The sequence below is a fragment of the Canis lupus genome, chromosome 6 (assembly GCF_003254725.2).
Source record: "Canis lupus dingo isolate Sandy chromosome 6, ASM325472v2, whole genome shotgun sequence".
Classification (NCBI taxonomy): Eukaryota; Metazoa; Chordata; class Mammalia; order Carnivora; family Canidae; genus Canis; species Canis lupus.
Window position 1 is genome coordinate 12373036 of NC_064248.1, and position 18705 is coordinate 12391740.

Below are 18705 nucleotides of genomic sequence, written 5' to 3' on the forward strand. Positions count from 1 at the left end.
CGGGCAGACGGAGAGCGAGGGCAGGGTTGGCTCCGAGACCCCCCTCCCGCCCCCATGGGAATCGGCAAACGACAAATCTTTTAAACAAACAGCTTTAAACTGGAACTACAGGGGGATTTATCCAACGCTGGGGGAGGCGCCCCTTGGTCCGCCCGCGCTGCGAAGGTTTTCTTTGTAGGTTATTTTTGGGGTTGGGTGGTGGTGGTGGTGGGGGAAGCTAGGGTAGGAGCAAGACCCTCCAGCCCCTTGCTTCCCCTCTGGCCGCCCCCCTTCCCCCAAACCCCCCGCGCCAGGCCACGTCTTCGGGCCGCAGGATTCTCAGGCCAAGGCGTTGGAAAATGAAACCAAAGCTTGTTTTGAAGGATTCTTTCCAGTCCTCGGGAGAGAGTGCCACGTCTCGAGTCCTCGGACTCAGACTCTGCGACTCACCGTGCCCAAGGGGGGCGGCAGGAGGAGGCACGAGCCTCTTTAAAAAAGAATAAACAGGCTTGGCACTCTCTAGAGAAAAAAAAAAAAAAAAGAAAAGAAAAACCCCAAAACAACAACAACAAAAACAACAACAAAAACCCCAACACTAATTGGCGGCTCAGGGCGAGCTTAGGGGAAAACAGACTCAAAAAAGAAAAAAAAAAAAAAAAAAAAAAGGCAGACCAGCGGCCAAGAAGGTTAAATATTAAACTTTCCGGATCAGATAGTGACACAGTGTTGAGGGAGACATTTCGAAGCGCCCATGGAAAGGTTTCACGGGTTGAAGCCCCGGAGCATGTGACGCCCAGGAATCAATCCCACTGGGGAGGTTTTGTGTTTGCGCCGTCCGGGCGCGGCTGAGGGGCCTTCCCGGGTTTCGGGAGGGGACCCGGGAGCCGCCGAGCCAGTCTGGGCTGGGGCGCAGCGCGCCACAGGCCACTTCCCGAGCCGGGTCCCCGGGAGCGCGAGGCCGCCGGAGGAAAGAGCATGGATTTCGTACTTTTTATGGAAAAGGGGTGACCCCCGATTTCATTTCTGGCCACCCGATCCGCCGTCCCCGACCGCGAACGGCAAGGCGACTTTCTGAAACTTTGTTTTCCCCCCTCCCTCTTTTTTTCTCCCCCCCAATCCTGTTTCTTCCGCGGCCCGTCTCCTCTCCCCGCCAAGACGCCGTGTGCGCCGCCTCGCGCAGCTCCGCCTGGCCGCCCGGAGGGGCCCCACCGCCGGCCGCCTGTGCGCCCCGGGCCGCGGGCCCGCCGCCGAGCGCAAGCCCCGCTGGCCGCCGCCGCCATGCACGCCGCGGAGCCCCCGCCGCCCGAGGACTCTGGGACTACGCCGAGGCCGAACTTTTAGGTCCCACTGAGCGAGGCCCGCGGGCCGGGTGGGGGGCTGGCTGCGGCACTCCCGCGGAGGATGGATGGCCGAGACTTCGGGCCCCCGCGGTCCGTGCACGGCCCCCCGCCGCCGCTGCTGTCTGGCCTGGCCATGGACAGCCACCGCGTGGGCACCGCTGCGGCCGGACGCCTGCCCGCTTCTGGCTTGCCCGGCCCGTTGCCGCCCGGGAAGTACATGGCCGGCCTCAATCTCCACCCGCACCCGGGTAAGTGCCCTGCGCCTTGGCCGCCCCCTCCTGGGACCCTGGGGAGGGAGGCCCGGGGAAAACCTACTCGGCCTGTTCCTGGGCGTTCTCGGCAGGGACGCGGCACCTCCCTTCCCCTTGGCAGGGCCACGGGAGTGCGGGTAGGCTCAGCTCCCAGGGCGGGGGGACCCCCGGGCGCGGCGGAGAGGGGCGCGCGGCTCGGCTGCTTCCCCCGGCGCGCCAGTGCCCTCTCGGAGCACACGCATCTGCCGAAACCCGAGGCCGGTAGTAATTCCGACCCCGGGGCCCCTGCGGCTCCAGCCCAGGCTGGGGTGTTCAAAATCTGGGCAAGAAAAGAAGCCAGCCCCACACCCTTTGAGACATCCGTTCCCCGAGCTTCAATCGTTTTCTTGGCTAACGCCCTTGCGCGGCGGCGCCGTTGGGCCCCGGTCCGTTCCTGGCTCCTTCGCTCGCACAGGGCGGGGTGGGGGTGGGGGGGCTCCGGCCGGCCCCAGAGCCGGGGCTGTGGGGAGGACGGACATCTCGGCGTCCCGGGGACCCCCTCCCTGGCCGCGAGAGAGGAGAGCACCTGTCCCGGGACTTAAACCCCGGCCCCGGGAACCCCGCGTTCTCCGGCGGGCGGGCGGGCGGGCGCGCAGCGCGGCGGGGCGCAGAGCCGGGGCCGCAGCCATCCGCGGAGTCAGGAGCCGACCTGGCCGGCCCCGAGCGGCGCACGGAAAGCCTGAGGTCTCACATGCACCCGTGCGCAGGAGGTGGCAGAGAGGGCCCGGAGGCCTCCGTCCTTTCCCAAGGGGGGCCACCGAGGCCGGTGGGGACGGCATCCGGGTTGGGAGAGGCTTGTCCCGGGCGGGCTGCGGCCGCTCCGGTAGAGCAGGGTGGGAAGGGAAGCGCGGCGACCTCCAGGATACCCGCTCCCTCCTCCCGGCCGCGCCCGGCTGCTTGGCCTGGCGTCCCACGCTTCACTTAAAAAAATCCACCTCTCCTGTTCCAGAGTGTCGGCCGGACTCCTGCGATTTCTGCGGGAGCCGCCGGCTCTCCCCGCGGCCTGGGGAGGGACACCTCCCGCCGCCCTGGCCGGGTCGCACGGGTCCTTGCCTTCTCCAGCGAGGCCGGCTCGAGAGAGGTGTTTGCCTCTCTTTGATTTTTCTCATGGAACTTTTCAGGAACCGGCGTCCCGGGGCTCGGCGGGACAAAGGGCCTTTTGTGAAGCGCCGGCCGGGGAGGGGCACATTCGGGGCAGCCAGCACAGACATCCCCAGCCCCGGGGGCGCGGGAACCTGGTCCTGGCCTGGGGTGCGCGGGGTCCTTCCTGTACCCGGCCCACATTCTGCCCAGGGGGCCATGACCAGGACTCTGGTTTTTTTCTCAAATGGTGCACTGTGGGCGCTGGAGAGGTGCCGGGATACTAAAGGAGGGGTTGGGGGCGACCCTGGGGATGCAAAGGCCCGCTTGTACCATCCCCTTTTGGTTGCCCCCAGAGGCCGCGGGAATTTTCCGGTTTGCGTGTCTTTTGAGCTCATCCGGTCACTCAGGCCGGCCCAGGGTGGTGGCGGAGTTTTGGGGCCTGAGAGTCACAGCCTGGGTCTTCCTGGCTGGCAGGGACTTCCCTGGCCTTCTGCCTTCCCAGATCAGGGGAGACGGCACCCCATCTCTAGTCTGGTTCCTGCCTAACAGGCGCCAAATGCCCTAATGAGAAGCAGTGAAAACAGCCCCAATCAACGGGTGCCTCTGCCTGCTTGCAGTGAGCCAGGGCTCTGCTGAATTTAGCTGCAGTGGGCAGACTGCCTAACACCCATTAGGTAGATGGGGAGGCTGAGGCCGGAGAGGTGAAGCACCTCTACTGCAGCAGGCAGGAGGAGGAAGTCCAGCTGGAGGTGGCTGCAGAGGCCTGTCTTCTGGGCCTCCTGCCCAAGGAGCTGCCTGACTTCTGCGTGCTTGGCTGCTGAGGTCATGAAGGAAGTAGCAGGCAGGCTCGGGAAGCGCTGGGAAATGCTGGCCGGCCTGTGCTCACCTGGTTAGGAAGGGTTGCAGGCCAGCTGGTGCTGCCCCTTGCTTTCCCCAACATGAGTGGCCACTTGGAGACCCTGGACCCTAGGCCAACGCCCAGAGCCCAGCCCTGTGCTAATCCCATTAGCCAGGAGGTAGAGAGCTGCTTCCCATTCACTGCTTGGGCAGGGTGGATTACAAATTCCTCAGCCCACACCCCTCCCCCTCTTTCTTTGCTGGGTGCAGGTGCTAAATTTTCTCTTTCAGACGCTTCTTCTGCTTGGCTGTCAGCAACTTAGGTCTGGCCAGCTTTATCGGTCCTGTCTTTGTTTGTTTTTGTTCTGGGAAGCCCGGAGAGGCTGAGTCTTTTGCCCTAGATCACACAGCAAGGCAGAGGCCCAGATTACCTCTGGACCCCTTTCTAGTCTGCAGGGCAGAGTGGGTGGGAGTGCCTGTGAATTCAGCATTTTAGGCAGAGAGAGTTGCCCTTCTGGGAGGCTCTGGGCTGGGCTGGTCCAGGCAGGTGTTGGCGTGAGTGAGGGTCTCCAGGAGAAGAGGCCCTTCTGCATCACTGGTCTAGGCTGAGGGATTTGGCTCTTTCCTGTGCAGAAGAGGAGGTAAATAAAAAATAAACAGGGTTTGGTTGGCCATTACTTTTCCCATAACCTTGAGTATTGCTATAGTGTGAGCCCTTAAATGTTCCCCGGGGTCAGTGAAATGGACAAGTAAGTGACAAGCCCCTGGTAGGCTTGCCTCTGGGCTCTGGGGTTGGGAGGCCTGGACTCAGGTCCTCCTCAGGCTGCAATTAAAGACCTATTAGCAGGATTTTGTACTTGGATGTTTATTCTCCCTGCCCCCACTCCCAGGGCTGCCTGGGCCCTGGAAGATACATGAATGGGGGGTGGAACCCAAGGATCAGGTTGGAGAGGCCGTGCACTTTGGACTGGCCAGTGGACAATAGGGGGCCATGGGCTTTCTCCAGGGTCCATCAGCTCTATCTCTGGAATCCAGCCCGTCAGCCTACTGGGATTGATTTAAAGAGATTAATCAGTGGGACTGGCTGGTGGAGTGATGCGATCCAGAGATAAAGGAGATTTGCTGGGTGCTTCCTCCTCTAGCTGGGAGGAGGCCTGGGGGAGGTTCTGGACTCTGGAGGCCCCCCCCCCCCCCCCCCCAGGTCCCCTGGCTCTTGAGCCTGCCGGTTCTTTGGCTGTCAATCCAAGTGCTTCCTTTCTTGTTCATTTACTCAGCAAACCATTTCCAAGTGCCTCTGGCGTGCCAGGTACTGCTCTGGCTCTGGGAATCCGGGGATGACCAGACAAAAATCTTTGCTCTTATTGGAGGGTTTCATTCTGGTGTGGAGGCCAGACAGTGAGCACACAGATCAGCAAAGGAAATCATTTTAAATAGAGATACAGGCTGTGAAGGAAAGAGAATGCCCAGGGTCCGTCTGGGCTGGGGCTCCCAGAACTGGAGCGGCTAGGAGCAGGGGGGGTTGGGGGGGAGTGGTGGGGAGTTGAGTTGGTGGGGAGGAGGGGGACCCTGCTGGTCCCTGAAGGCCAGTAATGAGGTCTTGGAATTTCACACTGAGGAATGAGAAGGCAATTCAGGGTTTGAAACAGGGGGAGCCATTAGAAGTGAGGGACGTTTTACAGAACTGATCTGGACTCTTAAAACTGTCGATGTCATACAAGACAAAGGAAGGCCAAGAACTGTTCCTGATTAAAAGACTGAAAAAAAAATGTGACAGCAACAGGCAACGTATGGCCTTCTTTTGAATCTTGGATCAGGGAAGAAATTGCTCTGAAGGACATCTTAGGGACAATTGATAAAATGGGAATATGGGCTGTAGATTAGCTGATAGTATCAAATCAATGGTGGGTTTCATGGAAGTTGATAATTGTACCAGGCTTATGGAAGAGAATGTCCTTGCTCTCTGGAAGTAAGAACACTGAACCATTTAGGGACAGGGGACCTGGGACAGGGGACCAGGTGGCCACGGAAGACTCTCAGGAATGGCTTGGGAAGAGAAAAAGTAATACCTGTAATTTACATATGGATGGGAGACTGCTAAATCATTGACATGGAGTTAACTTCCAGGGAGGGAGAGTTCAGGGTGGCTGGGCCTGGGGGAGGTCATATGGCAGGTCATTGTACTATTTCAAACTTTTCTCTGAGTTTGAAATTATTTCAAAATATGCATTTAACAAAATTAGTCTGGGCTGCCAGCTGGAGACTGTCTGGTCAATAGTGGTGAGGAGGCGGTGAAGGAGGTGGTAGTGACCAAGAGGGAGGTTGGAGGCAGCCGGGGTTTGGGGCCTTGTAGAGAGGTTGGGCTGCTGAGATAGAGGTGGAGAGGCAGAGAAGAGGACAAAAGCTGGATTTGCTACTTGTGGAGGAATGGGCAGGAACAGATGTGGGGAGAGGGCAGTGATTGAGCATTCTTGATTTGGTTGTGACCAGCTTGGGGTGCTTTGGCTCCGGTGTGGAGCAAACTTAACTCCCTTCTGGTCATGTGTAGCCCTGTCTTCTGCCAAGACTCCAGCCCCATCCTGTGACCATCCCTGCCCTTTATTTCCCAGCCTAGCCTTTGAGGGGACCCATGGGAACTGATGTCTGGATGGGTCTTGGGCCTCCCCAGGAGCTGCCAGGAGCCCTGGCCAGTGGTCAGTCCCAGCCCCCAGGGCCAGGGTCCTTACCACACCAGCTGCCCACAGAGGCCTGGCATCTGACTCTGGAGGAAGTCTGGGCTCTCAAAGGTGGCAAACCCCAAAACTCCATCTTTGTAGGCCACAAATGCACCCATCACCTGCATCCGAGATTTCTTCATGAGCTGATGAAAGTGGACAAAACACTCTCTCCATGCACTCTCACAATTTTGCACATTCTGGGCCTTCACGAGCCAGCTGAAGATTCTACTTTGCAGTCTCTGGATAAGGAACTGCTTCATTTGGAGGCAGGTTGGCCTAGCGGCTGAGGTTAGATTGGCTGGTTTTCCATCTGGCTCTTCCACTTACCGGCTATGCAATTCTCTAAGCCTTGATTTTCCTCATTTCTAAAAATGGGTCCACTCGGGGTGCTGAATTCATTAGGCTATTGTGACGTTTCAATAAGCAAATGCTAGCTAGATGCCTAGCATAGGTCCAGCTCTCTGCAAAAGTTGCAGTAAAAGTGATTGTTGTAATTACTGTTATCATTAACTGATGAGTCAAGTCATCAAGCTAACAAGTTAATTCCTTGTTCTAGTCCAGTCCTCTCCAGGGGCCTCTGGAATTGTGTTTATGGCCTGTGGGCTCCTGAGACTCCAGGGTTCTAACCCAAACCAATCTAATTCTTTCTCTCTTTCTTTCTTTCTTTCTTTCTTTCTTTCTTTCTTTCTTTCTTTCTTTCTTTCTTTCTTTCTCTCTTTCTCTCTTTCTCTCTTTCTCTCTCTCTCTCTCTCTTTCTTTCTTTCTTTTTCTTCTTCTTCTTCTTCTTCTTCTTCTTCTTCTTCTTCTTCTTCTTCTTCTTCTTTTGGTGTAACATATACTATAAAATGCTTCAATCTTGAGCATTTAGAACGTTGCATATTTATTCAACCTTGAGCATTGAGAACTTTGCATATTTACAAAATGAGCACACCCATGTAACTAATAACCAGCTCTAGATCAGGATGTTTCCAGCTTCCAGAGGGCTCCTTCATGTTTTCTCCTAGTAACTATCTGCCCCACCTCCAGTATCATTCTTATTTCTGGTACCTTAGATTCCTTTTACCTATTTTTCAACTATCTATAAATGGAATCATACAGCATGCCCTCTTTTATCTCTGGTTGCTTTCACTCAACGTTAGGTGTGTGAGGTTAGTCCATATTCTGGTGTGTGCAGCAATTTATTTCTTGTTGCTGTAGAATATTATACATAAAAATAGCACAATTTGTCCACACCTGTCGATGGACATTTAAGTTGTTTCCAGCATTTGCTATGGAGAGGGCTGTTATGAACATGGCCTTTTGGTGCACGTGCATATGTACACATTTCTTTAGATGTAGTATCTAGTAGCAGATTGTTTGGTCACCGGGTATATGTAGGTTCAGCTTTCACAGTCGTGAATTTTCCAGCAGTCACACCATTGTAGGTTCCTAGTTGGTAGCGTTCCGGTGCCTCCATGTCTATGCCATTAGTATGATATTGTCAGTTTCTTTAGCTTCTATTCATTCTGGTGAGTGCGTTAGTATCTAATTGTGTGTGCATCTTAAAACTTTTTTCCTCCTTTATTTTATTTTTTTATTTTTATTGAGGAACTTCCATACTGTAAAGTTCATCCATTGAAAGTGTACAGTTCTGCTTTATGTTTAAGATAAACGTTAGAGTTACACATCATTTTGTTTTATTAAAAAATTTTTTTTAAAAATTGATTCATGAGAGAGAGAGAGAGAGAGAGAGGCAGAGACATAGGCAGAGGGAGAAGCAGGCTCCCTGGGGGGAGCCTGATGTGAAACTTGATCCCAGGACCCTGGGATCACGCCCTGAGCCAAAAGGCAGATGCCTAACCACTGAGCCACCCAGGTGCCCCTACACATCATTTTCAAAGTCAGATGGTGTTAGAAGAATTATGAAGAAAACCAGCCATCCCCTGCTACCTACCTTCCTATTTTTGATTTCCCTGTTTAAATCTTTTGGCTATTTCTTGTGGCCTTTTCATCCATATTTCTGTGTAATAACTGGCTCCTACTGCTACTTCTATTTCTCTTGTTGATTTGTGTGGCGGATGAGGATTTCTCATGGACTGTTGGAGTCTGACTCCCATTTATTAGCATGAGACTGTGGGCAAGTTTCTTTACTTCTCCCTACCTTGGTTTTCTCATCTGTAAGATGAGGAAAAATAGTAGTATCTACTTCATGAGATTGTTGTGAGGATTAAGCAAAAAACTTTCAGAACTGTGTCTGAAACATGATAAGCACTTAGTAAATATTTATTATTGTTGTTCTATTGCTCCCCCCAACCATTTTTATTTTCCCTGTCCTCCCAATCTATGTGAAATACAGTTTTGTTTAAACCAGGTTTATTATTATGGCTCTGGCTTTGTAAATATTGTCTACATTTGAGCCAAGTAGTATAATAAAATTCATTTATTTCTTGGAGTTATTCATTGCCTTTTTAAAAAAAAAATTGCTGGATTTCTTAGAATCTCTGTCTTGCAGTCTCTAGGAATACTTTTCATTTGGTCAAATCTACTGCATGAGCTGCTTCCTTTCTTGGGAATTTCCTTCCTAGTTTTCCATCTTACTAGTCTAGGTTGGTTTGTTTGGTGCTTGGCCTGTTGTAGAGCCATCATGATCCTTCAGAATCCCTTTACCTCCTTGCTGTGTTGGAGCTCCTGTTTCTTGACTCCTCTGCTTTTCTTTTCTTTCTTTTCTTTTCTTTTCTTTCTTTTCTTTTCTTTTCTTTTCCTTTCTTTTCTTTTTTCTTTTCTTTTCTTTTCTTTTCTTTTCTTTTTTTCTTTTCTTTTCTTTCTTTTCTTTTCTTTTCTTTTTTCTTTTCTTTTCTTTTCTTTCTTTTCTTTTCTTTTCCTTTCTTTTCTTTTCTTTTTTTCTTTTCCTTTCCTTTCCTTTTCTTTATCTTTTTTAAAAAATATTTTATTTATTAAAAAACTAAAAAAAAAAGATTTTATTTATTTATTCATGAAAGACACACAGAGAGAGAGAGATAAAGGCAGAGACACAGGCAGAGGGAGAAGCAGGCTCCATGCCGGGAGCCTGATGTGGGACTTGATCCTGCGACTCCAGGGTCACACCCTGAGCCCAAGGCAGGCGCTAAACCGCTGAGCCACCCAGGGATCCCCTCTGTTTTTTAATTTTCTTTTTTTAAGATTTTATTTATTTATTCATGAGAGACACAGAGAGAGAGAGGCAGAGACATAGGCAGAGGAAGAAGCAGGCTGCATGCAGGGAGCCCAATGTGGGACTCAATCCCAGGACCCTGGGATCACGCCCGAGCCAAAGGCAGGCAGCCAACCACTGAGCCACCCAGGTACCCCATTTTTTTCTGCCTTATTTCCTTGTTTTGGTAGAGGAAATCCTGCATTAGCTTTCTGTGACAGAATCCATGGAAGGCAAGTTTTTTGGAGGCCTAGTCTGCCTGGGTATGCATTTAGTTTACCTTTATACTTGACTGGCATTTTGGAAATAATTTCCCCCTAATATTTTGAAGGAATTGCAACATCACCTTTTAAATTCCAGTGGTACTGGAATGTGATGCTATTTTGATTCTTGACTTCTGTTTGTGAACCTTTTTTCTTTTTAAAATTTTTTTTTCCAAACGCTTAAAATCTTTGAGAACTATGTTAAAAGCAATGGCTCTAAAATTCATGCTTTACTGCTTGTTGGCCTTGTGGTCTTGGACATGCTTCAGTTTTGTTTTTGGTGAAATGAGTAACAGTACCTACCTTTTACTGTCTGCTAAGACTAAATGGGCTTATATACATAAATATACAGAACAGTGTTTGGCACAAAGCGAGCCTTGTAGATATTAATATGTTACTATTCTTTTCACCACTGGTGTTCTGAAATTTCACATCATGCACCTTGCTATGGGTTCTTTTGCATTTGCTGTGTTGGATGTTCCATAGGCCATATTAATCTGGAAACTGAGGTCCTTCAGGCTGATTTTTTTTTTAAAGATTTTATTTATTTATTCATGAGAGACACAGAGAGAGAGGGAGAGGGAGAAGCAGGCTCCCAATGGGGAGCCCAATGTGGGACTCCATCCCAGGACCCGGGGATCCAGCCCTGAGCTGAAGGCAGATGCTCAACCACTGAGCCACCCAGGTGCCCCATCTTCTCTCCATTTTGAAGTGCATTGCTGTCATTTTCATGAGGTTCTGGCATTTGGGAAAGGATTGGTCATGACAGATCTGGGTGCCACCATTACTGGGATCTAGCCCACTCTCCTTCCCAGGCCCTTGTGCCTGGGAGGGGAGGCCAAGTTCCTCTGTCTGCCATTCCTACCCACCGGTTTCCTAGCTTTCTGCCCAGTGGTTCTGGAAGGCCCTCCTTAGGCCTCGGTTAGTGGGGAACAACGGAGGAGGAAATTAGTGGGGAAGTCCTCTGTAATTGCTGTAGAATTGAGAGTGTCTGGAGCCCTGGGGCCAGGCTGTGGTGGATGCATTTGCATATCACTGGCTATGCTGAGGCCTTGACCCCCCTGGGCTGTTTCAGGATTCCCTTTATTTAGACTGGAGTACCTCCTTGGGTTGGGCTTCTGGTGGGGGCCAGGGAAAGTCCCAACCCACAGGGGGTCCCTTTTTGGGGCTGGAAGTGGGAGTTGAGTTAAACCCAGATTGTCTTCCTCTGGTGGCGGGGAGCTAAAAGATGTCTGTTGGGATCTGACCCTCTCTAGGGAGTCTGGGTTGGCTCCCAGCAGGAGGGGAGGGAGGCCAGGTAGCACTTGACCGGGGAAAGTGAGCTGGAGGAACAAAGCCCAGTAGCTGTAGCTGGAAAAGAGGCCTGATGGGGAGGGGAAGCTGGGGCCCAGCTGGACTCCTCCCCTCCTGGGGGGCAGGGCCAGAGCTGGTTGATCTGGCCTGGTGGCTCCTGCAGCTCCCAGGCCTCTGCTTGGTTTGGGGAAACCTCTGCAGTTCAAGACTGCAGCTCAAGATTCCTCTGCTGGGAGGCTGGGGACAGTGGCAGTGGTCACAGGTCCTGCGGCCCAGCCACAGCACCAAGCACATGCAGGGTAAGCCCCCCTCCACCATCCCAGCTTGGAGCTCTGTCCCTCAGTCCTGCTTATCCGTGGCGTGGGATTTGCGTCCAGTCCAGTGTAAGGGAGTGCTGCAGGCTCAGCTTCTTGCCTTTGCTACTCCCTTCATTTCACTTTACTGGAAAGTAAGGCACAGAGAGGTTGTGTATCCTTCCCAAGGCCACACAGCTTGGAAGTGACAGGCTCTAGAACTAGAGCAAGGCCTAAGCTATGTGCTGGAAAGCCAAGGGTCGGGGAGAGCTAGGTCACTGGTAGGACTTTTTCTTTTTCTTTGCTTTTTCCTTTCTTGGCTCATTTTAATTTCTTTACTTGCTTCAGTTTTCGCAAATTTTGCCAATGTGAGAGTTCATAAAAATTATTCAAAATGTGATATTTACTGTGTTAGGGTTCAGATTGGCCTCTCCACCCCCACTGACCTTTCTTCTGCGGATATTTGTTACTAGGGTTTAAGATATACTGACAAGTGAGCACAGATCATAGATGTAGGGCTCCATTACCTTTTTCACAAACAGATCCCCCCCCATAACCCTGGGTCACTTCCCCCTCTCTGTCCCCAGGTGACCCCATCGAACCCCAGAGATTGGAGTTGTCTGTCCACACACTTCATGTGCAGTATGACGAAGCAGGCAGTGTGCTGTGTTTTGTGTGTCTTTTGCTGTGAAACTCACCATAGTCCTGGTCTGAGTGGTTGTCTTGCCTCTTGCGGGAGGTGTTCATTGTGTGACGATGTCACAATGTGTTTATTTAGCTGTTGATGGACGTTTGGGTTGCTTTCAGATTTTGGCTATTATTGGTGGTTAGACTCTCGAATTTGGGCTTGCTTGTGCATTTCCGTGCCTCACCCTTGGGTGTATGTACACCTGCGAGGGCACGGCTGGGTCAGAAAGTCTGCACATTCTGTCCAACTGTTCTCCCGAGTGGTCATACTAATTTGCACCTCCTCCAGCCGTGTATTAATTTTTAATATTGTCCATCTTTCCTTGTTGACATTAGCCCCTCTGGTGGGCAATGTAGTAATTATTTTTTTAAAGGTTTATTTATTTATGATAGACATAGAGAGAAAGAGAGAGAGAGAGAGAGAGGCAGAGGCACAGGAGGAGAGAGAAGCAGGCTCCATGCCGGGAGCCCAACGCGGGACTCGATCCCGGGACTCCAGGATCGCGCCCTGGGCCAAAGGCAGGCGCTAAGCCGCTGAGCCACCCAGGGATCCCCCCAATGTAGTAGTTATAATTCACATTTCCTCCCTGGTTTGAGAGGCTGAGGAGCGCTGGGCTGGATCAGTCAGAGGAGCATGTGACTCTTGGTGTTGGGATCATGGGGTTCAAGCGCCATGTTGGGTGTGGGGATTACTAAAAAAAAATAAACTAAAAAAGCCAAAACAAGAGAGGCTGAGTAATCATTTTTCTGGCCATTTGGATGTATTTGCCACCTTCTTGGTGCCCATTTCTACATTTGGTTGCTGGTTTTTCTCTTACTGATTTGCAGGAGTTCTTTATGTATTCTAGTTACAAACTCTTCCTTGGTGACATGCTGCACAGATCTCATTCAATGTGGTGGCTCACCTTTTCTTTCTTCTTCTTCTTCTTTTTTTTTTTTTAAGATCTTATTTATTTATTCATGAGAGACACAGAGACAGAGACACAGGCAGAGGGAGAAGCAGGCTTCATGCAGGGAGCCCAATGTGGGACTCGATCCTGGGTCTCCAGGATCAGGTCCTGGGCTGAAGGCTGACGCTAAGCCGCTGAGCCACCCGGGGATCCCCCTTTTCTTTCTTCTAATGGTGTCCTGTGATAAATAGATATTTCTCTTCCTCTTCTTTTTTAAGACATTTATTTATTTATTTATCTATTTATTTATTTATTTATTTATTTCGAGCACGAGCACAGGTGGGGGGCAGAGGGAGAGGGAGACAAAGAATCTCAAGCAGATTCTGCTATGCTGAGTGCAGAGCCCAATGCAGGGCCTGATCCTACAACCCTGATATCACGACCTGAGCCAAAATCAGGAGTCTGATGCTTAACTGACTGAGCCACCCAGGCGCCCGCTAGACATTTCTCATTTTAATGTAACCCAGTACATCAGCCTTATGCTTTTGGTTTGTGCTTCATTTATTTATTTATTTGTTTATTTAACTATTTTATTTATTTATTCATGGGAGACACAGAAAAAGAGGCAGAGACACAGGCAGAGGGAGAAGCAGGCTCCTCAGAGGGAGCCCGATGCGGGACTCAATCCCAGAACCCTGGGATCACACCCTGAGCCAAAGGCAGATGCTCAACCACTGAGCCACGCAGGTGCCCTGATTTGTGCTTTTTATATAGTCTTTAAGAAACCTTTGTTTGCCCTCTGAATGTGAAGATATTTTCTAGTGTGTCGTTCTAGAAGCTTTCCTGTTTTGCCTTTTACGTGGAGAGCCAGTCTACCTGGAATCGATTTTTCTGTGCAGTGTGAAGTTAGGGGGTCAAGACTCATGGCTTTTCCTCACATGATATCTGGGCTGACCAGTGGTGTTTACTGGCAGCCTCATCTTTTCTCTACTGTGTGTATATGGGTGGGGCAGTTTGTGGACTGGCCTGGCCTGGGTCTGGTCCTGTACCCACGTGTGCTGATGGCGATGCAACTTCACTGTGGCAAGTGCACGCCTTTGGGTATTTGACAGCAAAGACATCCCACTTATCTTTCAGGTTGCCTCTGCTTTTCTTGACTCTTTGCGTTTTGATGTAACTTTTTTTTTTTTTTTTTTAAACCAGTGCAGTGCATACAGATTTACCACCTTTCTGTGTCTGGTTTATTTCACTTAGCATAACGTCCTCAGGATTCATCCGTGTTGGAGCACATGTCAGAGCTTCCTTTCTTTTTAAGGCTGAGTCGTATTCCGTTGTATGGATGGACCACATTCTGTTTATCCAGTGGACCCTTCGGTGGTTCCCACCTTTGGGCTATTACGAATAATGCCACTGGGATGTGAGTGTGCCTACATACCTCTCTCCGAGACTCTGCTTTCCATTTGTATGTAATGTTTAGGGGCTGCGCGCACACACACACACACACACACACACACACACACACACACACACTGTCGGGATTTGAATTAGGAGTGCTTTGAATATCTCAATCAATTTGGCCTCAGTGAGCATCCTAGGAAGTACATCTGGTGATTTCCTTGGGAGGGACCCTCAAAAGTGGGCCTATGCCTCTTCCCAGCCTTGAAGAGTTCTGCTGATTTGCTTTCCAAAAGCTGGGGATCCTCCCTGGGCTGCTTTCCACCTCACCCCTGCCCCTCCCCACAGCCAAACCCCAAATGTGCTCATTTGATAGATGAAAATGACATCATCCTGTTTTAATATTTCTTTGTAATCCTAAATGACAAATTTTTCACCGGATTCAGCCATTTACTGTGTGGTTAGCGATTTGGTTGGGATTCTTACTGAATGATAAGGCTCTCTTTTTTTATACAGCGAGGGCATTAACCCACTCTCTGGCTTAGATATCACAGAAGTCCCTGCGTCTCGGGATCCGTGGGAGTCTGAAGGTCATTTTATCCGGAGGGTCCTCACACTATTTTCAGCTGCTGTCATAGAAACGCCTGAGTCACATGTCCGTGCTCTGGGCTGGAGTGAGCTCTTTTCTGGGTGATAACCCTGATTTGATCATGCTGATGAGATGCTCTGATAGCCTTTGGTGACACCGGTAAAGGATGCAGCTCCTTTCCGAGGGCAAAACCTTTTAAATGGAAAGAGACCAAGTATTTGTTCTGTTGTGGTTGGGGGGGGAGGGGCTTTGGGAAATGAAAATATGGAAACAGGGTCCCCGTGTCCAGGTGGTATGGCTGAGCGGAAAAGTGTAGATTTGGGAGTCAAAGCCTTAATTCCTCATCTGCAAAAGTCCTAAGAACCCCCCACCCCCACCCCCAGTTGAGAGTGGATGAGGAGACAGAATGAAGCAAAGCCTTGAAGCCTTTAATGAGCCGAATGCTGGCTGTGATGTCGGGTCCCAGGAAAGCGCCCCCCCCTTCTCCTTCCCTCAGCCCTAGCATGACCTTGCCCATCCTGCCCTCCCATAAATACTAACTGAGCACCTACTATGTGCAGCGTAGGGGGCACTTGGGGTAGAGTAAACCCACATTGTCACGCAGGGGCCTGCAAACTGGCCAAATTAGGTCCACTGCCCGTTTTGTTTTTTTTTCCTTAAAGATTTTATTTATTTGTTTATTTAGAGTGCTAGCAGGGGATGGGGCAGAGGGAGAGTCACAGAACAAGCAGGCTCTGCACTGAGGCAGAACCTGGAGAGGGGCTCGATCTCACAACCCTGAGATCACAACCTGAGCCAAAATCAAGAGTTGGATGCTTCATGGACTGAGCCACCCAGGCAGCCCCCCTCCTGTTTTTGTAAATAAAGTTTTATTGGAACAAAGCCCAGTAGTTTAAGTGGTGTGCGCGGCTGCTTTCCCTGCAGCAGGCAGAGTAGGCCCATAATGCGTAAATGATTTATCTGGCCTTTTCAAGAGAAAGCTTGCCGACTCCTGTTCCAGTGGGTGGAGGGGGACAGTAAACAAGGCGCTATAATAAAGAAGGAACTAATGTGTATTTGATATGATAAATGGTGATAAGCACTATGGTGGAAAATAATTCAGGAAAGGGTGTGGGGGTGGGGTGGGTTGCAATCTGAACTAGCATGGTTAGCAAAATAAATAAATTAGGGTTAGGGAAGGCTGTATTCATCAAGTGTTACTTGAGGTGTAGGGGAAGAGAGTGAGGTACATACAGATGGGAGTTTACAGACAATTTGCCTTATCTGGAGGGAGGAATGGATTCTAGGCTGAGGTGCAAAGGCCCTGGGGTGCAGCCTATGGGGCTGTGCTGTTCCATGTTCCAGCCCAGCCCATTTGCAGTGATAAAGTCCTTCACTGTTTACTAAACCTTTGTACCCACCCTCACCTCACCAAGTACCCCTCCCTGCTCCCACCAGTGAGGAGGACATTAGGTGCCCATTATATAGTCAGCTTCTAGAAGGGTCCCCAGTGACACCATCCATTACTGAGGCCAGCTGAGGTGGATGAGCATAGCATAGCCCCTTACAAAATGCATCTGGATGGGCTTCATTCTCCAGCCCAGAACACACAGTAGCCCTACATTAGCATTGATGAATGGATGGACAGACGGAACGATGGACCTTGTCTGGATTTCAAATTCTGCCCTCTTGTGATCTTGGGCAGCTTCAGAGTTGGCAAATCCCTGAAGGCCTTCCTGCATTCAGGTATCAGTGAGGGGGGTAGTGATGGCTGAAGATAGCCTGGCCAGCACCCCTGAATCCACGGCTCACTGCCGTGCCCTGGAGGTGCTTGTGAATGGCTGGCAGTGTGCGGGGCAGGAGGGCCCGGAGTGGTGGTGGGTCTCAGCTTGGGTGTGTGTGTGTGTGTGTGTGGAAAGGGGCACACGTGGGGAGCTAAGGCCTCGAGGGGTAGGGTGACCTTGCCCAGCTCCCTGCTGCTCATGCTCCCAGAGGGACCCTGAAGCCTGCCCCCAGGCACCGCAGGGGGCACGTCCTGTAGCTGGGCTTCTCTGCCTCCTTTCTTGCCCCTCGCAGGGGTGCCCTCGCCCCTCTCCCTGGGCACTGGGTACCAGAGAAGAAGACCTGTCCCTCCCTCCCTCCCTCCCTCCCTCCCTCCCTCCCTCCCTTCCTTCCTTCCTTCCTTCCTTCCTTCCTTCCTTCCTTCCTTCCTTCCTTCTTTCTCTCTCTTTAAGATTTTATTTATTCATGAGACACACAGAGAGGCAGAGACATGGGCAGAGAGAGAAGCAGGCTCCCTGCAGGGAGCCCGATATGGGACTTGCTCCCAGGACCTCGGGATCACGACCTGAGCCAAAGGGAGACGCTCAACTGTTGAGCCACCCAGGCGCCCCCCTCTCATTTGCTCTCAACCTCTCTCTCAAATAAATAGAAAGTAAAGCTTTAAAGAAACAATAATAATGAAATTTGGTTTCAAGGAAGGACAGGCAGGGGAAGCCGTCCCTCTCAGACCCTGGCCTTGGGCAGCTGCTCTGCTTCTCTCAGCCCCAGGGGCTGTCCCTGTAAACAGTGATTAAAAATGTTAGCCCAACATTGCCTGGCACTTCACCGAGGCATTTTACAAATCCCTGTTTTACTCTCTGATCCTCTTCACACAGCCTGGGGAAATTAAAAAAACTTGCCCAAAGTCACAGAACAAGTGGGCGTTGCAGCCAGGGTTTGTCTCTCTGCCATCCCTGGGGACCCCTCTGTCTCGTCCCTTCTGATGGTGGAGGGACTGGCTTGCCAGAGGTCACATCCCTGCCCCCATTCCGGCTTCTGGCCAGGAGAAGCCTTCACAGACTGTGGCTAAATTAAGTCTAAATTAATTAAAATTTAATAAAATTAAAGATGTGCTTCCTTACCCGCCACACTTAAGTGCTCAGTAGCCACAAGTGGCCAGTGGCTACTGTAGTGTCAGCACAGATACAGAGCATGTGTCGGACACTGTTGGTCATGGGGCCAGTTACCTGGTCTGGCCTGAACGGTAAGCGGGGAGGCGGGAACACTCTGGTGTGGGTACCCTGGTGGCCCTCCTGTGAGCCCCCTCCCCCCATAGGGGTGGAGGGGTGGAGGGCCGATTGCTGGGCTCCGGGGTAGGCCCCAGCTCTGCTCTTGGTTCAATGTCCCCTGAGTTGAGATTGTTGGTTGTACTGAGGCCGGCAGAAAGATTCCATAAATGACGTGTGACAGTGATGAGGTTTAGGCACAGGTGATGCCAGGAGCCTGTCCATGTTGGCCATTATTCCCTAGGATGATCGTTGGTCTTGGTTTCACTGCGTGTCTAGGTCACCACGGAGGTTTGTTTCCCAGGCGTCCAGAGAGCACGTGGCACCTCTAGCCACCAGGGGGCAGCCTGGGACCAGTGTGGGGTCAGGCCTTGCTCTCAGCCCAGGGTGGGAGGGAGTGAGACCCCTCCTGCCTCCGGCTGTGCCGCAGGATTTCCAGCAAAGTCTAGGGAGAGCCCTGTGGGCTCTGGCTTGACTGTCACTGCCCCCTGGGGACCCAGGAGGCCATCACTGGGTCCCCAGGGGTGGGTGTGAGGAGCAGGGGTACATAGTTAGACTTTGACATGAGCACCAGATTGGTGGGGGTCGTGGATGGGGTTTAGAAAGCTGCCTGGAGAGTCTGGTGACCAGGTCTGGGGGTCAGCTGCCTGACCTCCACCCCAGGGACACCAGGCAGGATGGCCTGGGATGCTGTGTGGTATCCTCAGGGGTCAGGGGCTGCACCTACACTCTCTTCCAATCCTACGAAGTTGACACCAGGTCGTGGGCACCGGATGTGGCGGGACGTGAGGCTGACAGGGATCCGCATTAGCAAGCGTCATTGGTGGAGGCTTGGATGGAGTTGGGGGGAAGGCCCC

The 18705-nt window shown here is 51.5% G+C and overlaps 1 protein-coding gene across 1 annotated transcript in view; it reads left to right on the forward strand.

Moving 5' to 3' along the window:
- The first annotated feature begins 1233 nt into the window (after positions 1-1233).
- TNRC18 (trinucleotide repeat containing 18) overlaps positions 1234-18705 on the forward strand; it is an 85166-nt gene continuing 67694 nt past the window's right edge. Inside the window, 1 exon segment of the mRNA XM_025426295.3 lies at positions 1234-1567. Coding sequence (XP_025282080.1) covers positions 1381-1567 — 187 coding nt within the window. The 5' untranslated portion in view covers positions 1234-1380.